General features: G+C 44.1%; 1 protein-coding gene and 1 long non-coding RNA gene across 12 annotated transcripts in view; one reads left to right on the top strand and one right to left on the bottom strand.

Moving 5' to 3' along the window:
* LOC113909793 overlaps positions 1–25,319 on the top strand; it is a 44,737-nt gene that overhangs the window by 1,935 nt on the left and 17,483 nt on the right. For 6 of the 11 annotated variants that reach the window (XR_003515825.2, XR_003515816.2, XR_003515817.2 and 3 more), the window contains exons 3-5: positions 3,200–3,383; positions 3,466–4,302; positions 10,610–10,805. This is a non-coding gene — a long non-coding RNA (uncharacterized LOC113909793). Of the gene's footprint in view, positions 1–2,678; positions 2,965–3,199; positions 3,384–3,465; positions 4,303–10,609; positions 10,806–16,837; positions 17,587–25,319 lie in introns of those variants that run through there. The other 5 variants (XR_003515822.2, XR_003515821.2, XR_003515819.2 and 2 more) reach the window with 5 other exon arrangements.
* On the bottom strand, positions 19,866–24,186 carry GPR135 (G protein-coupled receptor 135). Its single transcript, XM_027571351.2, has one exon. It carries the CDS (start codon positions 24,043–24,045, stop codon positions 22,513–22,515), a length of 1,533 nt encoding a protein of 510 aa, XP_027427152.2. The 5' UTR covers positions 24,046–24,186; the 3' UTR covers positions 19,866–22,512.

The raw sequence follows: 25,319 nt of genomic DNA, 5'->3' as shown, positions 1-25,319 counted from the left end.
GTAAAGGAGTAAAAAAAAAAAGTGGCATTCAAAGGAGAACTACCTCATTAAAACAGTATTCCTGATCTTCATATTTGAGGTGTTCTAAAGTTTTCTAAGCTCTTTATCACACTTCTCAAAAAACAGTTCCTTGCCTGAAATAAAAGATTAAACTATACAGATTTATAAGCCATTTGACAATGGTAATTTGTAAATTAGGTTGGGCCTAAAGGTGAACCACCCTGTTTTATTAAGATTAAAGCTAGTGTCCAGTCCCTGTGGGGGATTTTCTTCTCTCTGGCCAGAGCATATTTGAAAATGTTTCCTGTTATGGCTTTAGTTACAGAGAGTTAAATACAGAGCACCCCCCCCCCCCATGAGCTCACATAGAGTTGTGTGTTTCTGGACATCACCCCTGCATGAGCTTCATTTCATTTTCTTACCAACCTAGGCCCAGGGTCATCCATATTAAACCCCCTCTTGCTGATACCCACATCTCCCTTGAGCTCCAGGCAAACTTCTTCCTTGGATTAACCCATTGTCTGACTTTTCAATGCCTTACAAAGTGCTGCTATGCCCTGATAATATAAAACAAACAAAGAACACACCCAGTCGTGTGGATTGGAGTCACCTCAAATTCCAGTTCCCTGAGTCCCCCTCTTCCCCTGCCCTCAGCTCTGTCCCACAGGCTGCCCTTAGCCAACCTTCTCTTCCCTCCTCTTCAGAGACTATTGCAAACCTCCTTCTCCTCCTCCCTCAGACCACATCAATTCCCTACCTCCTGCACTCTCAGCACCTCCTGACTCAAAAGCTGATCTACTTCTCACCCAGCTTCACTCCTTTCCTTTCTCAGGAAACTTGCTCCATTACTATTGCTCTGGTCTGCAGTTCTCTCTCTCTTTCTTGGTTGAATCTTCCTTCTGGATTCCCTAGCACCTCTCCGGTCCACTCCTTGGGCTGAAATCCCTTGAAATGGAGGTGGTTTCAGGTTCTTTCCAAAGCTGTCTTCTTCATGACTCTTTATACTTTCCTTGGGTATCCATAGTCACCCTACAACCGTCAGGGTCCAGTCAGGAGACGGACCCATGCGAGTTATTTTAACCATGAGAAATTAATATAAAGAATTGTTAACTAGGCATAAAATTATTAACTAGGCATAAAGTTGTTAACTAGGAAACCAGAAGGGTGAAAAGAGAATCCTAAGATATGGCAGAGATATGGCACCCACAGGAGGCAACTCCACCTCTAGGAAGGAAGGAACAAAGGGAGAGGTTGGGCGGAAGGAACAAAGGGAGAGGTTGGATTTCTTAAAACTAAGAGAAAGTTCCTGTGGGGTCGGACCCAGGCCTGGTGCAGTGGGGCAGGGGGGTAAGTACACGGCTGCAGGGTCTCTGAGTAGGGATAAGAAGAACCTGGTTCTGCAGGTGTTAAACAAGCTGCACACTGGATCCTAGAATGAACAGTTGCTGGAGTGAGGAAGTGTGGCGAGGGTGCTCATACCCTCTCCCTGCTCCAGTTCGGAGCCTCCCTCCATTGGCAGAGATTAAAAGGGGGGCAACAGGCAAAAGAGAAATGTGATTTTCCCGGTCCCATCTCCAGCGTCTGAACATGATCATAGGGAGTGAATTTGGATGGAGAGATAGAAATTGGCACAACCCCATAGCCTCAAAAACTACAGGAGGATTCAAAAAGCTATTTCCCTCACCCAAGCCTCGCCCTGTGCCCCAGACTCATTCAATCAACACTCTGTTGGAGTATTTACTCGAATGCCCCATAGTTACTTCAAAGTCACCATACTCTAAACTGCTCTCATTCTCCTTCCCAGGCATGTGCCCTTCCTCCACCCTGCCTTCTCCAGCTGAGTGAACACCACCATCACGTATATGCGGGATACAGAAACGTTACTTTCCCGTTGACACCGCTGTCCTTCACCGTCCACACTGAATCAGTCATCAGGGTCCTCCCACTTCCCTTAACATTTCTCGGGGCCATTCCTTCCTTCCTCCCCATCTCCACTCTCTTAGTCTATACCTTCATCATTTCTTACAGGATTAAGGCATTGTCTTTTAACTACTCTCGCTATCAAAATTAAATTCTTTTTGGCCTGACTTAGAAAGCTCTCCAGTCTTAATTCCTATTTCTGCTTCAACCCCCACCCCGCCCCCCGCCCCTGCACTCCCTTGCTCAGTTCAACCAAAATTCAGTGACCTGAGCACCCCGCCCCACTTAGTTTTCCTTGACCTTGCAATATTCTCCCTTGCCTCTGCATATTCGCACATCCCATTTCCCATTCTGGGTTAATCTTTCCATTTCCCACCTCTGACTCTTCCCCTTTCCAATTCCTTCCCGCCCTCCAGGACTGAGCACAAGCTTTGACTCCTAGGAGAATTCTCTCCGTCTCAGCCCCCATACCTAGTCCATCTGTTAGTGTCACTCCCATGCGCCCCCATAGCCCTTTTTGGGATTCTTCTTGGCGGTATTGCTGAGCGGTTTAGCATGGAGCCAAACCCTATGTTCAAGTCCCAGCGCTCCAGCTTGCTGTCCGTGTGACTCTGGGAACGTTATTTAATCTTTACCACCCCTCGGTTCCCATGTATGTAAATGGGGGCTCATGATAGCACCCTCCTGATAGGTGGCTCTGCAGACTAATTGAGATATTTGTCAATGCCCCATCCAAGTTTTTAATCAATCTTTTCAAGGTGTCTCTCTCACTTTTCTCGCTGCTGGTACAGCAGATGATTTTGAAACCAGGACACAAATTGAGAGAATGCTGCTTTAGAACAACACCGCTCTTCTGCTGAAACTCGTAGCCACATTGATTTCGGAACAGCCAGGACCAGACAGATACAATAATTGCCTTGATTCTGTAGTTATCTGGGGATGGGCTCAAGTCTCGCATTTTTTCTGAGGCACCAGGTCCTCCTACTTCCTCTAGGAAAAAGAGGGAATGCTTTACCAGCCCTGGATCCTCTGGCTCCCGTTAAAGTAAGTTTGGTGGGAATGACATTAACGTTTTCATGGGAATGATGGAATTGGCCGGCACCCTGTTTCTGCCTTCCAGTTTTGCTGGGGTACCGACTGGGCCCGGGGAGGGGAATCCAATGAAGCATGAGTGAATGCAGTACAAGAGTCTCCCCAGGGTCCAGTCAGCCAGCAGGCCCCTGTTCCCCCTTGCTGCAAACACTCCTCCTAAACATTTACTTGTGTTTTCAAACCCAAGGTCCGATGGGAACATAAAATATATTATTCCAAAAGAGATCACTCCCCCAACTAATTCCTTCTGCCACACACGGAGAGAAAGAAAACCACACGCAAGCCAACAGCATGGAACTTCTCCAGCGAGCCTCTGACCACCATGTTTGAAGGCCTCACATATAGTCGTGGGGATCACAATATTTGCGGAGGTACATGTGCAGAATGAAGACACACATGAATCTGTTTTGTTTTGATTTTCTTTTCACCAGACCTATCCTTGACTTTTCACAGATTTCCCAGCAGAAGAATTGAGATGGATGATAATATGGGAGAAAAATGTTCCACGGTGGCCAGCTTGTGTTCTTCTGGAGAGCTGTTTGCACACACATCTAGAGGCCGCCGAGAGCCCCAGTTGGCTCACACAGTGGGTGGGGAGGTCACGCTGCTCCCTGGGAGCCAGGATGGAGTGACCTCTGTCTTTTGATCCCTGCCCCCGCCCCCGGGAGGATGCGACTTATGCTGGCTCATGTCCTGCCACAGGCTGTCACCTCAGATGGCCTCACTGAGGCCTGCTGGAGTTACTGGCAAGTTTGCATCAGCCTGGTTCCACAATGCCCTCGTGTGTCTCCCCTCGGGGGGTACGAACTCTGACACTGCCACCACGGGGCTGTGGAAACTACTGGGAAAAGTGTAGTAGAGATATCTCTTTTTTTTTTTTACATGACACTTTTTTGACCTCGCTCACAAAGTCTCTCCTCAATGAAAAAGCAAGAGGGCCTGAGTATGGGAAGAAAAGTCTAAAACACTAGTGTCTCCAGGGGAATGTTCCTCCAGAGGAATTCAAGATTACAGTGGGACTCATGCTCCCTGGGAGCAGTTTCTTTTCTAATAATGAACCTATAGAATCACAAAATCAGACCGTATGTAAGCATTTTGCATGTATTCATCATCACTCCTAGGTGTTACAAATATATTATGTTTACATCTAAGGTATTACAACCAAATGATGAGAGCCTTTACTTCTGTGTGCTTCTTATTCTTCCACACCAGAGTCCCTCCTGCCTGACGTGTGGAAGGATAATGGACATGCTGGTCCGACGTGAAAGGAAACTGTGGTCCAGACTTCAGGTGAGAGATGTTTTAGCCATTTTTCAATTAGTAGGAGATAATTTTCATTTTTAAAAATTAGAGTCAGCTTGCATTCATTCACTGTAAGGAAGTAACACAGTTAAAAAACACATGCTGGCTTTTGAATGCATTTTTATATAAATGTAGTTGAGTCATTTGTTTCTAATTCTGAATTTAGTTTTTGTCTAGGATTTTGGGTAGTCAAGTCATTTCCATATAAAATAATCTGCAAAATAGATGAAGTTGACTTCATTTTTTTTTAAATTTTTTATTTATTTATTTGCGAGAGAGAATGAGAGAGAGAGAGAGAGAGAGAGCACGCACATGAGGGGGGAGGGGCAGAGGGAGAAGCAGACTCCCTGCTGAGCAGGGAGCCCGATGTGGGACTCGATCCTGGGACTCCAGGATCATGACCTGAGCCAAAGGCAGTCGCTTAACCAACTGAGCCACCCAGGCGCCCTGACTTCATTTTTTTTTAAGCAAAGAAAACCTTTTTAAAATGAAATATTGTGAGGCGCCTGGGTGGCTCAGTCAGTTAAGCGTCTGCCTTCGGCTCAGGTCAAGTTGCCAGGGTCCTGGAATCAAGTCCCGCATTGGGCTCCCTGCTCAGTGGGGAGTCTGCTTCTCCCTCTCCCTCTGCCGCTTGTGCACTCTCTCTCTCTCTGTCTCTCAAATAAATCTTGAAAAATAAAATAAAATGAAATCTTGCTTACAACCCTCATATGTAAATAGGTTTAAAAACAACAGAATGGCAGGGCGCCTGGGTGGCTCAGTCGTTAAGCGTCTGCCTTCGGCTCAGGTCATGATCCCAGGGTCCTGAGATCGAGCCCCACATCAGGCTCCCAGCTCAGCAGGAAGCCTGCTTCTCCCTCTCCCACTCCCCCTGCTTGTGCTCTCTCTGTGTCAAATAAATAAATAAAATCTTTAAAAAATAAAATAAAAATAAATAAAAACAACAGAATGGCTTTGGCAGAAGTAGAGGTTACAACCGCTGAGCCTGGCTCTCTCGGCTGTCCTGTCCACCTCATAGTGACACCAAAGGCATGCGGGAAATAAACAAATGAGCACATGGGAAGATGTTCACCATCATTAAGCATTAGGGAAATTCAAATTAAAACCACAATGAGGTATCAGTACACACCTATCAGAATCACTAAAATAAAAAAAGAGTGACAATACCAACTACTGGCAAGGGTAAAAAGAAACCAGATCACTCATGCCTTCCTGCTGGGAATCTAAAATGATACAGCTACTCTGGGACGTAATTTGGCAGTTTCTTAAAAAAAAAACTAAACATACAACTACTATACAACCTAACAGTTGCACTGCTGGGCATTTATCCCAGAGAAATGGCAACTCGTGTTCACACAAAACCCTGCTCACAAATGTTCCTCTGAGCTCTATTTGTAATAGCCCCCAAATAGAAACAACCTAGGCGTCCTTCAACAGATGAATAGTTAACCAAACTATGATACATCCACACTACAGAATACTACTCATCAATAAAAAGAAAACAATTATTAATATATGCAACAACCTGGATCAATCTCCAGAAAATTATGCTGTGTAGAGAAAGGCAATCCCAAAAGGTTCCTTACTGTATGATTCAATTTATATAACATTCTTAAAATGACAGAATTATAGAAATGGAGAACAGGTTAGTAGTTGCCAGAGGTTAAGAATGTGGGAGGGAGGGCGCCTGGGTGGCTCAGTTGGTTAAGCGACTGCCTTCGGCTCAGGTCATGATCCTGGAGTCCCGGGATCGAGTCCCACATCGGGCTCCCTGCTCGGCAGGGAGTCTGCCTCTCCCTCTGACCCTCTTCCCTCTCGTGCTCTCTACCGCTCTCATTCTCTCTCTCTCAAATAAATAAATAAATCTTTAAAAAAAAAAAAAAAGAATGTGGGAGGGAGACAGATATATCTATAGAAGGACAACACGGGGGCGCCTGGGTGGCTCAGTCGGCTAAGCATCCAACTCTTGATTTCTGCTCAGGTCATGATCTCAGGGTGGTGAGATCGAGCGCCATGTTGGGCTCCACACTCAGTGTGGGGTCTGCTTGCAGTTCTCTCCCTCCCTGCTCTGCTGCTCCTCCTCTTCTCTTTCTCTCTCTCTGAAATAAATAAATAAAATCTTAAAAAAAAAAAAAAAAAGGAAGGACAACATGAAGGAATCTGCTGGTGATGAAAATGTCCTGTATATTGTCTGTATCAGCATTAGTATCCTGATTGTAATGTGGTACTATAGTTTTGCAAGATGTTGCTGTAGAAAAAACTGGGTAAAAGGTACATGGGATCTGTCTATTATTTCTTACAACCACATGGGAATCTACAGTTTCCTTAGAATTCAGTTTAATAGTTATTTTTAAAAAACTCCCAAAAAAGTTGATCTCTCTAAATACTGTATCTATGATTCTGAGTTACTCCATACAGCTATGACTTGGATGTCCCTTGCCATGGTTTTACCCTGTTCAGAACTGACGCAGATATCACTCTGGAAGGGGTCATGATGCCCTCTCAGGCAAATGCCAGGCTCCAGGTTGAGTTCAACTTTCCTCCTTTCCAGTTGAGTCAAAAACACTTACCTGAGTTGATATCATGAATCAACACAGGATTCAGTGCTAAAAATGAAAGAGCTGTTTTTAAAGCCCATATCTTCTCTTAACTGCATAGATATTCAGGTGCAAAGGCAGTGAAAATAAATGAGATAAATAATATCAATGAGAGATGGGTGGTTGGTTGGTTGGTGGCATGTACCCGCCTAACTCCAAAATACATATCATATACTGTGCTAGGCTGCATTATGGCCCCCCAAATCGTTCCATGTCCTAATTGCTGGAACCTATGACTGTGTTAGCCTTACATGGCAAAGGGACTTTGCAGATACGCTTAACATAAGGCTTTTGAGATGAGGAGATGCTGGGTTATCTGGGTAGGCCCAGATAAGACTCACAAGAGCCTTTACAAAAGGGACGAAAGAGGTCAGAGAGAAGGCAATGTGATGTTGGAAGCAGAGATTGGAATGATGTGGCCCTAACCCAAGGAATGCTAGAAGGCTCAAAAAGCTGGAAGAGGCAAGGGGTGGATTCTTTTCTGAAGCTTCCAGAAGGAAGAAGCCTCCCGACACCTTGATTTTAGCCCTCTAAGACTCATTTTTAGACTTCCGACCTCCAAACTCTAAGAAAAGAATAAATGTGTGTTGTACTGAGCCACTAAATTTGTGGTGATTTGTTAAAAACAGCAAAAGGAAATTAGTACATATACCATAAAGCTGTTAAATTAAGAGAGGAGAAAATAGGGGTGCCTGCTGGCTCAATCGGTAGAGCATGCAACTCTTGATCCCAGGGTTGTGAGTTTGAGCCCCACATTGGATAGAGAGATTATTTAAAAATAAGAAACCTTTTAAAAGAAAGAGAGAGAGGAGAAAACAGAAAAAGCAAGAGCTTATTCTCTTCTCTATTTAATTTTATTGAAATATTAATTTGTAGGAAAGATTTTCTTTTTATAAACTGCATGTGGACTGTGTACTTGAAAACTTACAAAACAAAACCTCAATCAACTCCCACAGCAAGACATTGGATCATCTCTAATAATAAAATTTTTTGAACTCTGCTAGTAAACAAGCCCATATTAGGAATTATTTTAAAAATTGTATTTGGCATTTCTATCACTTGTCTTAGCCTCAGTAAGAGTTGAGCTCAATATTCTCCCTTTTTTGTGTTTCCGTTTTGGAAAACCAGGAGTCATGTAAGTTACAGTAAAATTATTTAGAACTGTCCATGCATTTCTCTGTTCTTCCCCTGTTTCATATTTTGGAGGCAGCTTTACGTTCTCTAGCATCACTCTCTTTACCATCATTCATTTATTCATTCAATGGGTAATTACTGACATAATACACACATATACATATACACACATACACACACATATATATAAGTATACATACATATCATTCATATATAGAGAAAATTAAATTATTCCCTTTATTCATAGATATGTTGAAACAGTGAAGATTCTGTTTGTCAAAAAGATGAATCTCAGAACACGATCTCATGCCCTAGAAAGATTCTTTAGGACATTACTTTTTTTTTTTTTAAGACTTTATTTATTTACTTGCCAGAGAGAGAGAGAGAGCACAAGCAGGGGAAGCAGGGGGAGCGGCAGGCAGAGGGAGAAGCAGGCTCCTCACTGAGCGGGGAGCCCCATGTGGGACTCCGTCGATCCCAAGACCCTGGGATCATGACCTGAGCTGAAGGCAGACACTTAACCGACTGGGCCACCCAGGCACCCCTCTTTAGGACATTACTAAACAGTGGTTTGAGAGCATTTAGAAAAGAGACTGTAATCCAGGAGTCAGCAAAATGTTTTCCTGGTGGCTTCTAGCATGACTAATGCAGATGGAGTGGGCATTCACCTAATATAGGAGCTTCTGAAAAGTGCTGTTGTCCCAACATACTCAACACCCCACAGGCTCCAACTGGTATGAGACTCTGTTTCCCATAGAGTACTTAGGAATATGTGAATGCCTTGCTTAGAAAAAATATTCTTGCCAAGCTTATATATGTATGGCTTAAAAATTAATCACAGTATACTTTGTAAATTTGCCACACTGGTTTACAAACCACAGCATAGCAAGGGTAGCCCTACAGAATCCTTCTAGAGCATCTACTGAAACATTCCCAGGGAACGGGACCCTCTCTCTCTCTCTTCAACCTATTCATTAGACATTTCATTTACATACAGCTAAATTCTGCCTCTGTTTAACATCAACTCTTTGTTCACCTATAAATAACAAATAAAATTCTGTCTCTCTATTCTAAGACTTAAAGATAGGTATCAGCTCCTCCTGCCTAAATCAGCGTTTTCCCAAGTTATCAGTCATTAGGGAGATGCAAATCAAAACCACCATGAGATACCACTTTGTACCTATTAGAGAGGCTAATATTAAAAACAAAACAAACCAATAACCCACAACAAGCATTGATGAGAATGTGGAGAACCCTCATGCCCTGCTGGTAGAAATGTAAAATGGCAGCCAACTTTGGAGAAGTTTGGCAGCTCCTCAAAGGGTAAAACACAGACTTACCATTTAACCTGACATTTCACTACAAGGTATATACCCATGAGAAATGGAAACATATGTCCACGCAAAACCTATACATAATGTTCATAGCAGCATTCATTATTCATAGTAGCTAAAAGAAAGCCCAACCTACTCATTAACTGATGAATGAATAAACAAAGTATAGTATATCTATACAATGGAATATCATTCAGCAATGAAGAGAATAAAACAATAAAAAGAGTGAAATGCTGATACATCCTACAACATGGATGAACTCCGAAAACAAGATTCATTAATATACATGAAAGAAGCCAGTCACAAAAACCGTATATTGTATGATTCCATTTATACGGAACATCCACAATAGGCCAACCCATAGAGACAGAAAGTAGATTAGTGGTTGCCAGGGGCTAGGAGGAGAGGGGAAAGGGAAGCAACTGCTGGAGACCATGGAGATTCTTTTTTGGGTGATGAAAACATTCTAAAGTCAGATGTGATAGTGGTTAACAAAGAAGTCTGTGAATATACTAAAACTGGCTGAATTACATACTTTAAAGGGTGAATCATATGCATGTGACTGATATCTCAATTAAGCTGTTATAAAAAAACATAGATTCTGAACAACTTTTACAATTTTGCTTTATAATTTACTGTCTCTCAGGCCTCACTGACATCAATATAGCTGTGAAATGAACTTTTCAAGACACCGAATGTAGAATCTCCCATTTAGAAAAACAAATTTTCAACAAAACAATTTTTAATAAATTCTGAAATTTGTCATATTAGACAAATTAAACCAAACTATTGAAAGCATGAGGTTGAAAAATAATAAACTTTAGGCTTAAAAATGTGTGTCATGACTACAAAGCGTAGTTGAAACATTTTTTTTGATAAAATAAAAATGTGAAAAAGTAAAAGCATATCATCATTGGTGTTTATATAATTAACCTCAGCTGTTATGAAAAGAACTAAAGCAGTTTGTTTGATTTGGCTGAACATACATTAATTACTTAAAAATAAAGCATAGCCTTTAAAGTAAGCATGTTTAGAATGCCTGTTCAGTGATTTAGAATTACCAAATATTATTCTGTTGCTTAATCTTTCTATTTGTTTTATTGAGGTCGGCTAAATTAGTTAACATATACTCAAACACAGCATATTTCCAGCATACTTTTGATAAAATGTTTCACAAACATACACTTTTCTACTATGTTTAAAATAGCTCTCTTACGTTGTTTTTCCCAGGAAAAAGATATAGTAACGGAAATTTGCATACAGGAAGTTTATTGTAAAGTGGTCTCAGGAATAAAAATTGTGAGGAGTTAAGGAAGCAGGATTGGGCAAGAGAAGTTGAACCATGGGGAAATTACAAGAAAGTCTTCAGCAGATCCCATCGAAGCTCGGGAGCTTGGATAATCCTTCAGCATTGTCCCAAATTCAGGTAAGAGGACTGGATTTTTGTACTCCCACATAGACCAGTCACTGGGTTTGGGCTACTTCTGGAGAGTGGGCACAACCTTAGGTGAAGCAATTCTTTTCCCCTGAGGGCAGTTCTTGGGGAGGGATTAGCTATGAGCCATCAACAGGTAATACTTCTGCAAGCGGCGGGGGCGGGGGGTGGGGGGGGGTGGGGGTGTGAGTGCCTTGCTCCAGAAGGGGTTATCCAGACAAGATACCACAGTTCACCCCTTGCATTGCTTGGATTCACTTGGATTCCACTGATTCCATCTGAGGACCGTTTCTTCAGGATTCTGGTTGGTTTCTTTTCCTCAGGAAACTTACAAAGAAAAAGTTAGCGGGATGAAGTATGATCCTCACTATGGCAATTAATCTCAGCACTGCAACGAATATTCAGCATCTCCCTTCCCTTTTAGCAGCCTAAATTCTCCTCATCCTTGGCTAGAACTTCTGCCAGCCCCGTTGGCTTACCTGCTTAGGTGACCCAGACCCTCATTACTGTGTGATCCAAACTCCTGCTCACTATGCCCTCACCAAGGTCAAGTTATGCACTTGCTCTTTTACTCTCAAATTAGGCAGGAGAATACTACAAAAGGCCCAGTAGATCCCGTAGAAACGAACCTGTTCTTTCCTTCCCCGTTGGGTGACACAGTGCTGCCTCCTGCAGCAGTTGTTTGCAATGCAGCACAGAAGCATAGCTGGCTTCTGCCATCTGGGGCACTGAGAGGCTCCAGCCTTTGACCTCTTTCTCTATGTGTCTCACACTAAGGTCACTGATATTTCGGTGTATACTGAACAAACATCTATCTTCCAGTTGCACCCTCTATATCTTTTCAACGACATTCTGTCGACAACCGGAATGCCAGCACATTATTTTAGAAATGTTGAGAAGTGGAGAATCTGGGGCACAGTTGATTGAGCATCCAACTCTTGATTTTGGCTCAGGTCATGATCTTGGGCTAGTGGGATCAAGGCTCCATGCTCAGTGGGGAGTCTACCTGAGAGTCTCTGTCTCCCTCCCCCTTTGCCCCTCCCCCCACCGATGGATGTGCTCTCTCTCTCTCTCTCTCCCTTTCTGTCTCTCAAATAAATAAAAAAATATTTTTTTAAAAAAGTGGAGAACCTGTTCAGGAGGAATGTACTCTCTCTCTTTCCCATATTAGCTATGTTATTCGAGGATGAAGTTGGTCATATTAACTCTTTCTTCCAGAGGAGTATAGCCTAATTTTTTTTTTTTAAAGATTTTATTTATTTATTCATGAGAGACAGAGAGAGAGAGGGAGAGAGAGAGAGAAGCAGAGGGAGAAGCAGGCTCCCAAGGAGCAGGGAGCCCGATGCGGGACTCGATCCCAGGACCCTGGGATCATGACCAGAGCCGAAGGCAGGTGCTTAACCATCTGAGCCAGCCAGGCGCCCTAGCCTAATTTTTAATGGACCGGGGTGGGGGGGTGGGGATTTCATTGCATGCTAACTATCTACCAGGTTCCCCACAATTAAAGTGGATATTTATTTAGACAAGGTGCATCAAAAAAGTAAGGTATACAGACTTCATCTCTGTCCATGCTATCCTGGTTTTTAAAATATTTTGTCTATCACACCTGCAGTTTGATCATTCAAAGGTAAAATGTAGCTACATAAAGTTGATTAGTCTTTTTGGAAGCAAAGACAAAGAGCCAGTCTGGAATCTATTTAGAACTTATTTGACAGCATTGACCTCAAGTTCACCTCTGTTATCAATTTAAATGCTTGAGTACACAAGAGTATTTGATTTTTTTTTTTTTTGATAGGCTGTCAGGTTATCCACCTCATGTCAAATCCAGCGTTCTGTGCTTAATTTCAAATTATATTTGTCCTGCGTCTATCCCACTTACTGATTTTTTAAAAAGCCACTCTTGACTCTGACTCTTTTCCTTTACACATTTCTCAGGAAAATTTTGCAAATAGGCTGATAAAGTAGACTATATGGAAATGAACAAATATATTTTTATCAGCTCCTTTAAAATATGTAGACCTGCAGTAATACAAAAGCATTACCCCAATTGGGAAAGCAAGAGGAAAAATAAAGTTAAATTGGAGAATGTTTTTTTGAACCAATGTTGTAGTTTAATAGTCCAGAGTAGCTCACTTCTATTTACTTAGGTTTCTGGATAAACGTACAGAGCATGAGAGGAATAGTGTAAAAATAGAATGAACTAAGAATTTATCAGCAACCTCATTTACTTTATTTAATAAATGTTGTGCTTCCCTCAATCTACATGCTCCACAAGACAAGACAACAGTTTCCCTGCTTTCCATTAGGATCTGAGAACCTGGTACATGGCAAATGCTCAATAAATAGATGTCAAACTAATAAATGCATGAAGTTTTTATTGCTCATTGGGTACCCCGTAATTGCAGGCAATTTCTCTCCTCCCCTCTTTTTATCTTTTAAAAATGTTCTTTATTCCCTCCCCTTCCTCATCAGTCCCCTTCTCTGTCTTTGCTCTCTCACTGGGAAGGGATTTCTTCCCCCCCCCCCCCCCCCCCCCCGCTTCTTCTCCCTTCAAAGTAGGTCACAGGAAGAAATCTAGGAGACAGTCAGGAGGGAATGTTCAGTAGAGGACAGAAAGTTTACACATGATCACAAAGACTCCTCCTCCACTGTTTTTGCGTTTTTGCCAGATTCAGAGAACCCTGATTTTACATAATTTTATTTAGTGTTTAAAAGAGCTGTTGTCCCGTCCTGTGGAGGCCTCACATAATTCAGACAAGAAATCCGCAACTGAAAAACACTCCCATCCAGCCCTTGCCCCAATTCCTAAAAGAACCCGACCACTCCCATTTCCCAGAGAAGGTCTTTGTGGGACAGTCGATCTGTGTTAGGCTTAATGTAAGACTCTAAGGCTAACATCCCATTTCCAAAACAAAAGTGGGAGAATCTTCCCTTTCCTCTAAAGGGGTGGGTCTGTATACAAGTTGAGAGCAATCGGGCAAGCTTTGACACAATCTCCTGTCCTTTCTCTGAGGACGACAGGAGAGCCCCCCCCCAGCCACGCAGGGGACAGAGGTTGCAGGTTTTCACCACCACACATATCCTGGGTGGCATACTGGCAGAGGGAAGGGAGTGGAGTTATTAGGGCAGCCTGAGCATCCCCAAGGAAACCAGATTCTTCCACGTGCACAGGGGGCATGTGTGAGTCTCAATGAGTTCCTGACCACTTGGCTCAGGCTGACCTGAGAAAGGCCACTGGGTCTACTCTGTCAGTAGGGCCAGCTAGGTGTGCTTGTGACCTTTAGGAAGAGTGACCAGACATTCAGAAGCTGGTTGCGTGGGCACCCAGTAATCATTAAAAAGTTATCACGGGAAGCCAATTTCACTCTTACATTTCAAACATAATATTGATGCTTAAATTCAACTGACTGGAAAAACAGAGACCCATCTGGCAGCAGAGGGGCTGATAAGGACAAGGAAGACAGTCTAATGCATGCACATAAATCACTCTTTTTGTGAGCTCCCCGTTAAGACTACCCTCCCTGCATTTCCTCTCATTTCCTCCTTCCTCCCAGACTCCCAAACCTTCACCCCTACTCACCTCTCTCTCCACCCACCCGGCCTCTGGCTTCCAATACCAGTATTTCCAATACCAGTTATTATGGTTCAGCCAGAAATTAATGAAATACCATATGCCAATGATCTAACGAGGCACTCAAATGCTAGCTACATCTAAAATCCCACTCTCTAAAGAAGAGTAAAATCTTAGAAGGCTAAGACTCCTCAATTACAAACCTACTTCCATTTTCCATGTAAGGAAATTTGCCTTATTTCTCAGTTGCCCTGACATTTTATTCACACATCATATGTTATAAATGATTTAAACACAAAGCTAATTGAACATGTATAGCACTAATCATATTTTAAGTTTTTTTTTTCCAGAGAATTAAGGAGGCAAAAGAAAAAGCTTAACATCATACAATGTTACATCTAGTTTTAATGCCGTACATTGAGAAAAATCTTAATTGTATAGATTATTTATTATGTATTTAGTCAAATAAACTATGGCCATTTAGAAATGTTTCTACCATTATTTTAAGATATTACATCATCCAACAGGAAGTATTCACTACTTTAATTTTAAAGGGTGATATTAAAACAATGACATGGCCATATGTGTTATTAAGAAAAGAGCCACTAAACTGGTAATAATGAATGGTTTGCCTTCCAAAGGAAATAAATTGAGCCAAAGTTTTTCTTATTTGACTTGGAAAGCCAAAGTTGAAACTATGTGACAACTGTTGGATCAAAGTAATAACTGAAGCATAAGAAAATTTCTTCTTTTTTTTAAGATTTATTTGTTTATTTATTTATTTAGTTGAGAGAGAGAGAGAGAGAGAGAGAGAGAGAATGAGCCAGGGGGAGGGGCAGAAGGAGAAGCAGACTCCCCCCTGAACAGGGAGCCTGACCTGGGGCTCAATCCTGGGATCAGGACCTGAGCCGACGGCAGATGCTTAACCAACTGAGCCACCCAGCACCCCTTAAATTCCTTTTTATTATAATTACCAATCTCCACCTTATCCCCCTCAGTCTTGCTCTGTATACTCAGCTTAATTTAAATTGTGGACTTAACACGTGATACATTTTCCCTAGCTTTTCACAGCACTAAGATGATATGACTTTTTTTATATGAGAATGAGAACCGAACTGTAATCAATAAGAATGTTAATACATTTAGAGATTATGGGAGTTTAATGCATCAGATGGGCTGCTTTTGAAATGGTTGTCCTCCCGCCTCCCCCGCCCCGCCCGCTGTTGTACTTGATGATGGAGCCTCCTTGTGGGGAGTTCAGAGTATTTCAGGCTCTGTAACTACTGCTTAACATCCCCTTCCCGCTTCACAATGGGAGCGTGTGTCGTTGTGCTGTCAAGAAATTAGGTATTTGTGGGATTCCTGGGGGGGCTCCGTCGGTTAAGAGTCTGCCTTCAGCTCAGGTCATGATCCCAGGGTCCTGGGATCAAGTCCCGCATCGGGCTCCCTGCTCAGCATGGAGTTGGCTTCTCCCTCTGCCTGCCAACTCCCCCTGCTTGTTCTCTCTCCCCACACCCCTCTGACAAATAAATACATAAGAGCGTTAAAAAAAATAATAACTTAAAAAAAGAAATTAGGTACTTGACTTGGGCGCCTGACATCCAGAAATGGGCAGAAGCTTAACACCCACCAGGGAGGGGTGAACGCTACCATCTCTCCATTAGCTTGTCTCTAGTCCCCGAAGCCACAGGTAAAGCAGGGTTAAAAATGTTTTCGGTGACACCGATTGTTAGGTTCCTCAAGAGAGAACAAGGGGATGGTTGTTTCCTTTAAGCTGACCCATGTACTGGGACCTTTGAGAACACATTAGGCAGATTTTTCTCTTGGCCAAATGTCTACCATCCGTCTGTTATAGTCACCAGTAGTTCTTTTTTCCTGCGGAACACACAAAGTGAAGGAGTTGGGTCACAGTGATTGCAGGAGCTACAAATGCAGACCAATGCTAGTGTGTTCTTCACAATCCATCACCTCAAGAAGTGTAGCAAGTTGTGCTGTAGCTTTCTAAAATGGTGACTATTGCTTCATAAAAACCTAAATAGAACAAATATAATAAATTTTCTATTTACAAAACAGTTGCGCCTCAAGAAACTTTTTGGAACACACTAAAACCTTGTTCAAAATACGGTGTTTCTATGCAGAACGGATTCAAGGTATGGAATTACATAATGATCCATAAATTATCAGCTGTTTCAGCATCTGGAGGGATGTTTGAAAACCATCCAGAATGAAGGACAGTCCTTCATGGGACAGTATTCTGTTATGCTTTGCAGGACATCTAGCATTCCTAGACACCACTCACTCCGTGCCAGTGACATTGTGACACCAAAAATCCTCCCACAAATTCCCAAAGTACTCCTGAGGGAGGAGTAAGACTCATTGATAAGAACAGCTCTGTCTTTTCATCATGGTCTTCCCTATCAGATTCATGTTTTGTTTTGTTTATGTTGAAAAGGCCAAGATAATGAGAAGACAAGCCATAGACTGAGAAAGATATTCGCAAGAGATAAAGGACTGTTATCTAAAACAGACAAAGGACTTAAAAAAAAACTCAACTGTAATACAAGACTTTTCTTCGCTGTTTCTTTCCCAGCTTCTCTCTGGTCAACCAGCTGCGAACGTTTTAGCTTGTATCTCCCAAGAAGCTATATTAGAGCCTTCTCTGAATTTTTTACCACCAAAACTCCACTGTTTTGAGAATGCCCTTAGACTTGAACTTCCCCACACTCTCTCTCTAATAAAGTTAGTTGCTCTGGGGAGAGCTTTAGCACTCTCTGTTCAAAGTCCTGTCTGTACCCCTAGCCAAAATATCTGAGCCAGAGCCCTGAAGCTGGGGGCAGGGACAGTGGCCTGCTTCTTTTGGAGTGACACCACACTTCACGAGCAGGGCACTGCGTGTGGGCAGTAGCCTCTGCTCTTCTCAGCTTGTTTCTCTCACGATGGAGCCTCCATCCTACAAACGAGCTGGGTTGAGAAAAATCATGACGCCGGTATTCCCAGCATGCCATCCCTAAGGTCAAGCATCTGCCCTATGGATGGGGGCTAGGTGGGCTACACTTACCTGGAATTTAGCCTCTGCAGCATGTAGCTGACAAGATGAGATATTCTCATGGCCGGTTCCTCCCAGGGAGATAACACAGTCCTCAACTGAAAGCTGGGAAAGAGGGAGCGGAGTTTCCGTCACACTGAGCTGGGAGCAGGGAGAGGGGGAGTGGGTTATAATTCAAATGCCACCGACTCTTGCTCTTCTTATTGAATTACAGTAGATTTTCTCAAATAAATGTTTCTTCATTTGCTGTCTGCTGTTATGACAATTCCAGAGACTTCAAATGGTTGCTTTTTAAATACTTTTGATCAGTTATACTTGTTTCACTGGGTAGTGGGTCCACAGAGATCCTCACTGCCATTCCACAAATGGAACTCCCCATGCATACTTGATATATCATTTTGACTTATTGACCTAATGATATCAAAAATATCAAATAATCAAAAATATTTAAAAATAAGTTTTAAAAAAGCAGCCGGAGACAGCATTATGGGAGTGGCACAGCCCTCCATGATGCTGAGATGGAGTAATAATCTTTTGTGTTCAAAGAGGAGCTCTAAAGTGGTCCACAGTTAGAGCTGGGTCCTCCTGGATAATCATGCGGCAAACTTTGGATGTGACGAGACTGATCAGTGGAGGCCAGTAAGGGATGGATGACCACTGAAGATTGGTGTTTCCCAATGCTTGGTGCTAAATAAGCCCCTAGGCCTAGATACTGCCATCTTAAGTTTCTGCTATGTGGCCAAATGGAGGATTGGGAAAAAATTGAATTGCATTAAAACGACAACTTTCTTGCACCATTAAATCTGTAGACTAGGGTTTAGATCAGCTGTAAAAGTATAGGCAGGTTTTTTTTTTTTTTTTTGGACAAGTTCAGCTGAAGGCAGGGAGCTGAGGGAGAGAAAAGGGAAGAAGGAATAGCAGAGGCTTTCGGGGGTTTTTTTTCCTTTTAAGTGAGAGCTTATGGCCTCATGGGAGGGATTTGGTTTAACAAGAAAGACTAAGGATACCAGGGAAAGATCACTGATAGCATGAGATTCCTAAGGCTGGAGAGGGCACCGGTTTCTTTACAATTGGAAAGACAAAGCTGAGGACTGGTATAAATCCAGTTTAGTTTGTAAGCTTTGATGGCTAAAATATGAAGGTCTATGCATCTGATGGCATCTACTTTTCTTGAGGAAGTAGGAGCAAAGTCCTCTTTCAAGAGGGGAGTGTCAGTTACAAGTTTGAGCAGAGAGTCTGAAGTGTCCCTAGAGTGAGCACCAAGTGAGCTGACGAGCAAAAAGGTTCAAATTGTTGGGCGGGGGAGAGGGGCTGGAGAGGCTATGGCCTCTAGGCGCAGACAGTACTAATTGGTCTGATCTATGACTCTTCTCTAGTTGCGCTCAGCTACTCTGGAGCAGGAATGGAGAAGACAGATGATCGGGGTCACCCAGGGCTGGGATTATTCCAGAAAATAACTGCTCAGAATATCTTCCTATACTTTAAAATCACATATCTTATGTTCTCTATAACAAACAAATCCTTTCTTTCACATTTTATGATATCTGTTTCCCCATCCCTTTGATAATTGTCTTTATCTTCTCTGGCCCTTTTCCAGGTTTCCCATTTTCTTTTACAAATTAGTGAGGAAGCACGGTGCAGTGATTAAGGTAGGACTTCTGGCACCAATTTGCTAGGTATAACTCTTACGTCTAGCACATACTTCCTGTGTAACCTTAGGCAAATCACATAGCACCTCTGTGCCTCAATTTTCTCATCTGTAAAATGGGGGTAGTGATAATATAGCACCTTCCTAGAGAGTTGCTTTGAGGATCAGATGGGGTCATGTATGTACTATGCTGAGTGTGACTTGTTGCTGTTATTGTCATTCCAGTGAAACACCCAAACTGGGAGCAGAATGAGACATGAAGGATGACATTCTGGCCTTTATGTGTTATGCAATTTTAATATATCCCAATATTTCATAGCTTCTCTTTCTTCTTTTTAAACAAAATCACTGTAATTGTACACTCAGCGGGAGAAAAAGTCTAAGTCTTAAATTTGAGAGTCATTTGTTCTCCATCTTTTATTCAAGGCATTAATTTCTGTCTCAAAGTATTTACAGCTGGACCAGATTGGTTGCTGGCCTTTACATATCTTCCGCTTCTAAATCCATCTCCTTTGATAACCACTTCTGAAAATGCTGTACCTTTTCTTCCCCACAGGTCCTGATTAGGGCCAATTTTTATAAAGCACAAGATCCTCAGTTAGACTGTAAGCCCTCTTAAAGCAGATGCTGTGATTTCTACCTTTAAGTAGCCTGAGCGCCCAGGAAGTTGCCCAGTGTAAAGTAGGAAATAAAAACTGTAGCTGATGGTGGTGATGATGATGATGATGGTGATGTTGGTGATGTTGGTGATGATGGTGATGGTAACAGAGGTGATGATGTTGGTGATGATGGTGATGGTAACAGAGGTGATGATGTTGGTGATGATGTTGCTGCTGATGAAGATAATGATAGTACCCCAAGTTGTCATCCTTGGTTTCCCTATCCACTGACCTTTTGGGGGGCAACAGAGGGTAGAGAAGAGAATATAGGGTTCCAAAGCTGGACAGACTATGGTTCAAATCCTAGTTCTATCACTGACTAGTTGTATAGTCTCAAATAAACAAACAAGGAAACAATACTGTAATTTTTTAAGTAACTTATTAGCACTGTTCTCTCTTTCCCCTCCCATTTTTGCTTACAGCTCCTGATTTCTTCCCCAAGCTATCCCTTTCTTAAAACTTTCTACTACTACACACCAAGAGTTAGGATGGGCTTCCTTTCCTGCCTTGAAGTCCTTCGTGCCCCCACTTTGTCACTTCCAATCTCTCCGATTTTCCCTTCACTCACCAGGAAAGTTTATTCCATGCCATGTTTATTTCTTAAATATCTTCCTTTGATTTTTCTTCTCAGGCAATACCACATTCACCTCCTTCCCCTAAGATCCCTAACTCTCTTTCTGCCTTTATTCACAGTTGCTGAATTCCTATTCTCTGATAATTTTCCTAACTGCAAGACTTTATCATTTCCTCCTAAATGCCAGACATGACTTCCATTTTCTCAGAATGCCAAGAACCACACAATTGTTTTGCCTTTTACAGACAAATACTGTAGATATTTGTTAAATGTTAGTTCAGCTGCATTAAGTCTGTGTGTGTATATATATACATGAGTGCTAAAGAGGAGAGATTATCTCATCTGCTTTGTACTACATTGAGTGTAGCAAGATATATATACAGATAATTTATAAACTTACGATTGTGATGATGCCTTGAGCATGGGAAAAAATTAAGTATCTTTAGCTGACATGAATCATGTATTTCCATCTTTGATTACAAAATAGTGACATACACCCACCTATCACACAAATACTCATTAACATTTTTAAATACAAGGAAAAAAAGGTGGCTATTTCACATTGAAATCTTTATATGATAGCTGATGTCATGCCATATCTAGTTTATTTTTTATTATGTTATGTTAATCACCATACATTACATCATTAGTTTTTGATGTAGTGTTCCATGATTCCATATCTAGTTTAAAGTACTTATTCAAGTAAGGCTGTGAAATGTTGAAGACAAGAGGGGCAGGTGGAGGAAAGGAAAGAAAGAGGGAGAAAACATAAAAATATCTTTTAAAATTCTGAGTAAATGATTCTGTGAACAGTGGCATTTAATGAGAGAAATTTCACACACACAAATCGTGAATGGTGCTTTTGAATTTTAAAAAGCATCTTTGTTTTGCACATTTCTGAAAATATCTCCAGCTTGATTGAAGTTTCTTTCTGACTTTATGCCCAAATTATTAACACCCTATTACGTGTAATAATACCATGTCTATTCTCCGTCTAATAACAACCACATTTTTTAGACAAATCATGTCTATAAAAACAAGGATTCATTTTTTTTTCATAAACTTCCAAATGTAGGAAAGTATAATGCTCTTGAAAGCTCTATGCTTATTCCAAGAATACAGCCACTTCTCCAAATATTTTTAGAATTCTTCTTTGTAATCATCTTGGGTTGTGAGCCACATAGGAAAGCCAATCTTGTTACTTTATAGGGCTCTCATTTTTGTATACATAAAAAAAAAGTGGCATTACTCACCTGATTCAATCAACTTGACTTCAAATTACATTTTTGGCTGCATTTAAAATTCAAATTTACCTCAAAAGGCAAGATTTTCTACTATGAAAGTTTTTTTTTTTTTTTTTTTTTGTATATGAAAATACTCTGAGAACAGCATCCCCTGAATGATTAGAAACAAAAGTAGCAGGTGAGGGTAAGGGGAAAGCTTTAAAGTTTCCCAAGGCAGATAATTTTGGCAGTAGAATGAGGGGCATTAATTTTTAAAGTATAATCTTGGAATATGTTTTTAAACAGCCACATTTCTTTATGTTCATACTTCTCTTTGCCCTTCAGATGGTTGATTTTCTGGTAGTAAGACACAATTCAAAATCCTAAAATGGTTTAAAATGGGATATGAATATAAAATTTCCCACAAATGTTACAGGGTCATGGGGTGGGAGGAAGTGCACCAAAGTGTGTAAAGATAAGAATTTTTCGTTTCTAACCTGAGCACCCAAAGCATGTGTCAAAGGTGCGAGTTCTAACAATCTCCAGTTTTGTTGGATGCTGGTGATTTGGAGGGGCCTTCAAGTAATTCTGAAGGTCTCCATTCTTTCCTGAAACGCTATGTATTTGAACAAATCCTGGTTACATTCATTGATTTTGTTTGTTCGTTTCACAGTGTGATTCCTGTAATATGAGCTTATCAGTAATTGTGAATTCTATTTTTGTCATTTTTGGCACTTACAGTTCACAATGCTTGGTTGTGTGGTTTGATACTGTTTTAATTTTGCATTTTACATTTGGCACTTTTGAAGAAGGGCACATTGTCTTGTATGTCGTTTGGGGGTAAGTGGTAAGCCTCCCCCTCCGTCTCTTTTTTTAAATGTCTGGCTTTATGAAATACACGATTCTCCCCGGAATCCTGCATCATTAAACGGAGCAGGTGAAAATTTGCCTTCACAAGCTATGCATCCCGACCCTTCTTAGAGGCTGGTATCCCCCGCTTGGGATTTAGGTTGTTTGACCGCTGCTGTCACAGGCCCTGGGGGTCCCTCCCTGCAGAAAAGCACAACTGGATTTTTTCGGGCCCACATAGCCACATCCCCTCCCATCCCGTTGGCCGGGTTGGAAGAAGACATCCTGCTGCAGGCTCCCAGCCGGTTGGCATAGCGGTTTCGAAGGCGATTGCGGCTTCTGGCCTGCAGCCGTGGGCCCTGGCTGGGCAGGAAGGCGTCCACATTCCTAGTCCGGTAGCCCTCTTCCCGGTTGCGTCCCAGGAGCATCGAAATGTTGGGGTTGCGAATGGCATAGATGACAGGGTTGATGGCCCCGTTGGCCCAGGTCAACCACACAGCCACCACGTTGAGGAGCGAGGGGGCTTGCGTGGCCTGGGCCTGCCGGGCCGCGGCCAGCAGCACCAGGAAGCAGTAGGGCCCCCAGCAGCCGATGACGAAGACGATCATGATCAGCACGGTGGTGGCCGTGCGCACCTCGCTGAAGAAGCGCAGCACGCGCGCGTACGTGGTCAGGGGTCGCACGCGCACGTCGCACAGGCGCACCGTCTTGCAGATGTGGTAGTGGCAGAAGCACATGAGCAGGAAGGGCAGCAGGTAGCAGGCCACCACCAGCCCCACGCTGTAGGCCGCGCCCAGCTGCGCGGGGTCCGGGGACGTCCGGTACAGGCAGCCGTGGAAGCTCTGTGCCGCCGGGGGCTCGCGGGGCGCGCGGAGCAGCTCCCAGGGCAAGGAGAAGCCCAGGGCCGCCAGCCAGGCGCCGGCCAGCAGCTGCAGGGCCCGGCGGCGACCGATCTTCTCCCGCGGCGGCCGCACGATGGCGCAGTAGCGGTCCAGCGAGATGAGGGCCACGCTGAGCGTGGACACGATGCCGAAGCACGAGCTGAAGAAGCGGCTGGCGGCGCAGAAGCCGCGCCAGGGCCCCGTGGCCGGGGAGGCGGAGGCGGCGGCGGCGGCGGCGGCGGCGGGGGCCGAGCCCCCCGGCGGCGTGAAGAGGTCCAGGAAGGCGGCGGGCAGGCAGAGCAGCGCCGTGAGCAGATCCGACAGGGACAGGGACAGGATGAAGGCGTTGGTGACGGTGCGGAGCTGCCGGTGCTTCACGATCACCCCCATCACCGCGCAGTTGCCCAAGCTAGACAGCAGGAAGATGAGCAGGAGCACGAGCGCCTGGGCCGCCACCGCCGCCCCGTGCGACAGCAGCGGCGCCGCCTCGGGGTCCTGCGGCGGCCTCCCCGCCGCCCCCGCCGCCCCCGCCGCCCGGGGCCCACCCAGGCCGCCGCCAGCCGAGGCGCCAGTGCTGCCGCCCCCGCTCCCGTCGCTCTGGTTCCCCAGCGCCGCGGCCGCCGCGGTCGCCACGGTGCCGAAGGAGAGCACGGCCGCCGCTGTCGCGGCGGAGGAAGTCCCGCCAGGTGCGGCGGCCGCGGAGGGGGCTCCGGGGTGTGGGCTGCCCAACAAGGCCATTCTCGCTGGCGGGCGGATCGGCGGCGGCGGCTGCTCCTCCATGGGGCCCCGCGGCGGCCGCGGCTGTGTTCATCCCGCACCGGGGGAGGCGGCCGCAAGCCCGAGCGGGGTGGGGGGTGGCTCGGGCTGGGGTGAGAAGCCTCTGCCTGGAGACGGGCTCGGCGGTCGCCCGGACCCCGCGGATCCTTTGACGTGCGTTCCAGGCGTTGCCGAGGGAACGGTGTTTACGCAGGAGCGCGGGGCGGGACGCCGACCCAGTACCCTCCGAAGAGCGGGTCCACATCAACTCTCCCCGAGGTTGTCCAGCCAGGGGGTCCGGGCTTCAGAGGGGGTCAGGTCGACCCTCTCGGAGACCTCATTTATATGAAGGCCAGGGAAAGCGGGGCCGGCCGTCATAGAAATGACCAAATTCAACAAGGGTTCGCTCTCAAGCTGCCTTACTTAGTTGGTTACAAATGTCCTACAGGGAGGCCTTGGTTGTGCTTCCTGTTGACGTTTCTGGCACATGCAGGTAGGAAAGGGATCTAGAACCTGAAGTGAAAAACAGTTCAAATCCGGAGATTTAAACTTTAGGGGCAGAATAACATGAACCAGGTGTTCTCAAACTTGAGCATGCAACAGAATCAGGTAGAGGGCTTGTTAAAACAAGTGACTGGGCCCAACCCGAGTTTCAGATCCCGTAGATCTGGGGTCCTGTCGCAGAATTTGCATTTCTAACAAGCTCGTAGGTAGTGATGATACTGCCGGTCCGAGGACTGCACTTTGAGAACCACTGAGGTAGTGAGCTTATTAAAATGCACATTCACTGGCTGACTCCTAGGATTACTGGGGATGGGCCCATGAAACTAAACCCCACAGATCTGATACAGGCGCTCTGAGGAGCAAGGATATGGATCTTGGAGGCAGCATGTCATCTTAATTTCAAGGGCCTAGACCTCAGGACCATAACGGGTTCACACATGGCGGGGGGCGGGGGGGGGGCAGGGGTAGGGAACAATTGGTTCCTTGCCCTCCTGGCATCCTTCCTCAGTTATCTGGAATGTAGTGTGTTTTGAGTCTCAAGTGCTACCAGCCAGGGAGTCACCACTGATGCAGCTCCACGTATCTGGCTAGGAGGTTCAGGAACAGATAGGTCCTTCCTGCCCAGGGAAGCTGCATCTCAAGTTTCTGAGCAGAGCCTCTAATGGGGAAAAATGTGATAAATCCTTAGGTTCTTTAAAACCACAGTTTTCAAAGTGTGGACCCTACACCAGCAGCATTAGCATTACCTGGGACCTTGTTAGAAATGCAGATTCTCAGGCCCGACCCCAAATATA

The sequence above is a fragment of the Zalophus californianus genome, chromosome 6 (assembly GCF_009762305.2).
Source record: "Zalophus californianus isolate mZalCal1 chromosome 6, mZalCal1.pri.v2, whole genome shotgun sequence".
Taxonomy (NCBI): Eukaryota; Metazoa; Chordata; class Mammalia; order Carnivora; family Otariidae; genus Zalophus; species Zalophus californianus.
The sequence above is the reverse complement of the archived record's forward strand: the minus strand, read 5'-3'. Positions and strand labels throughout refer to the sequence as shown.

What these genes read in the sequence shown, in the direction of transcription:
- GPR135 (XM_027571351.2), bottom strand. Translation starts at nt 24,045, where the DNA reads ATGGAGGAGCAGCCGCCGCCGCCGATCCGCCCGCCAGCGAGAATGGCC.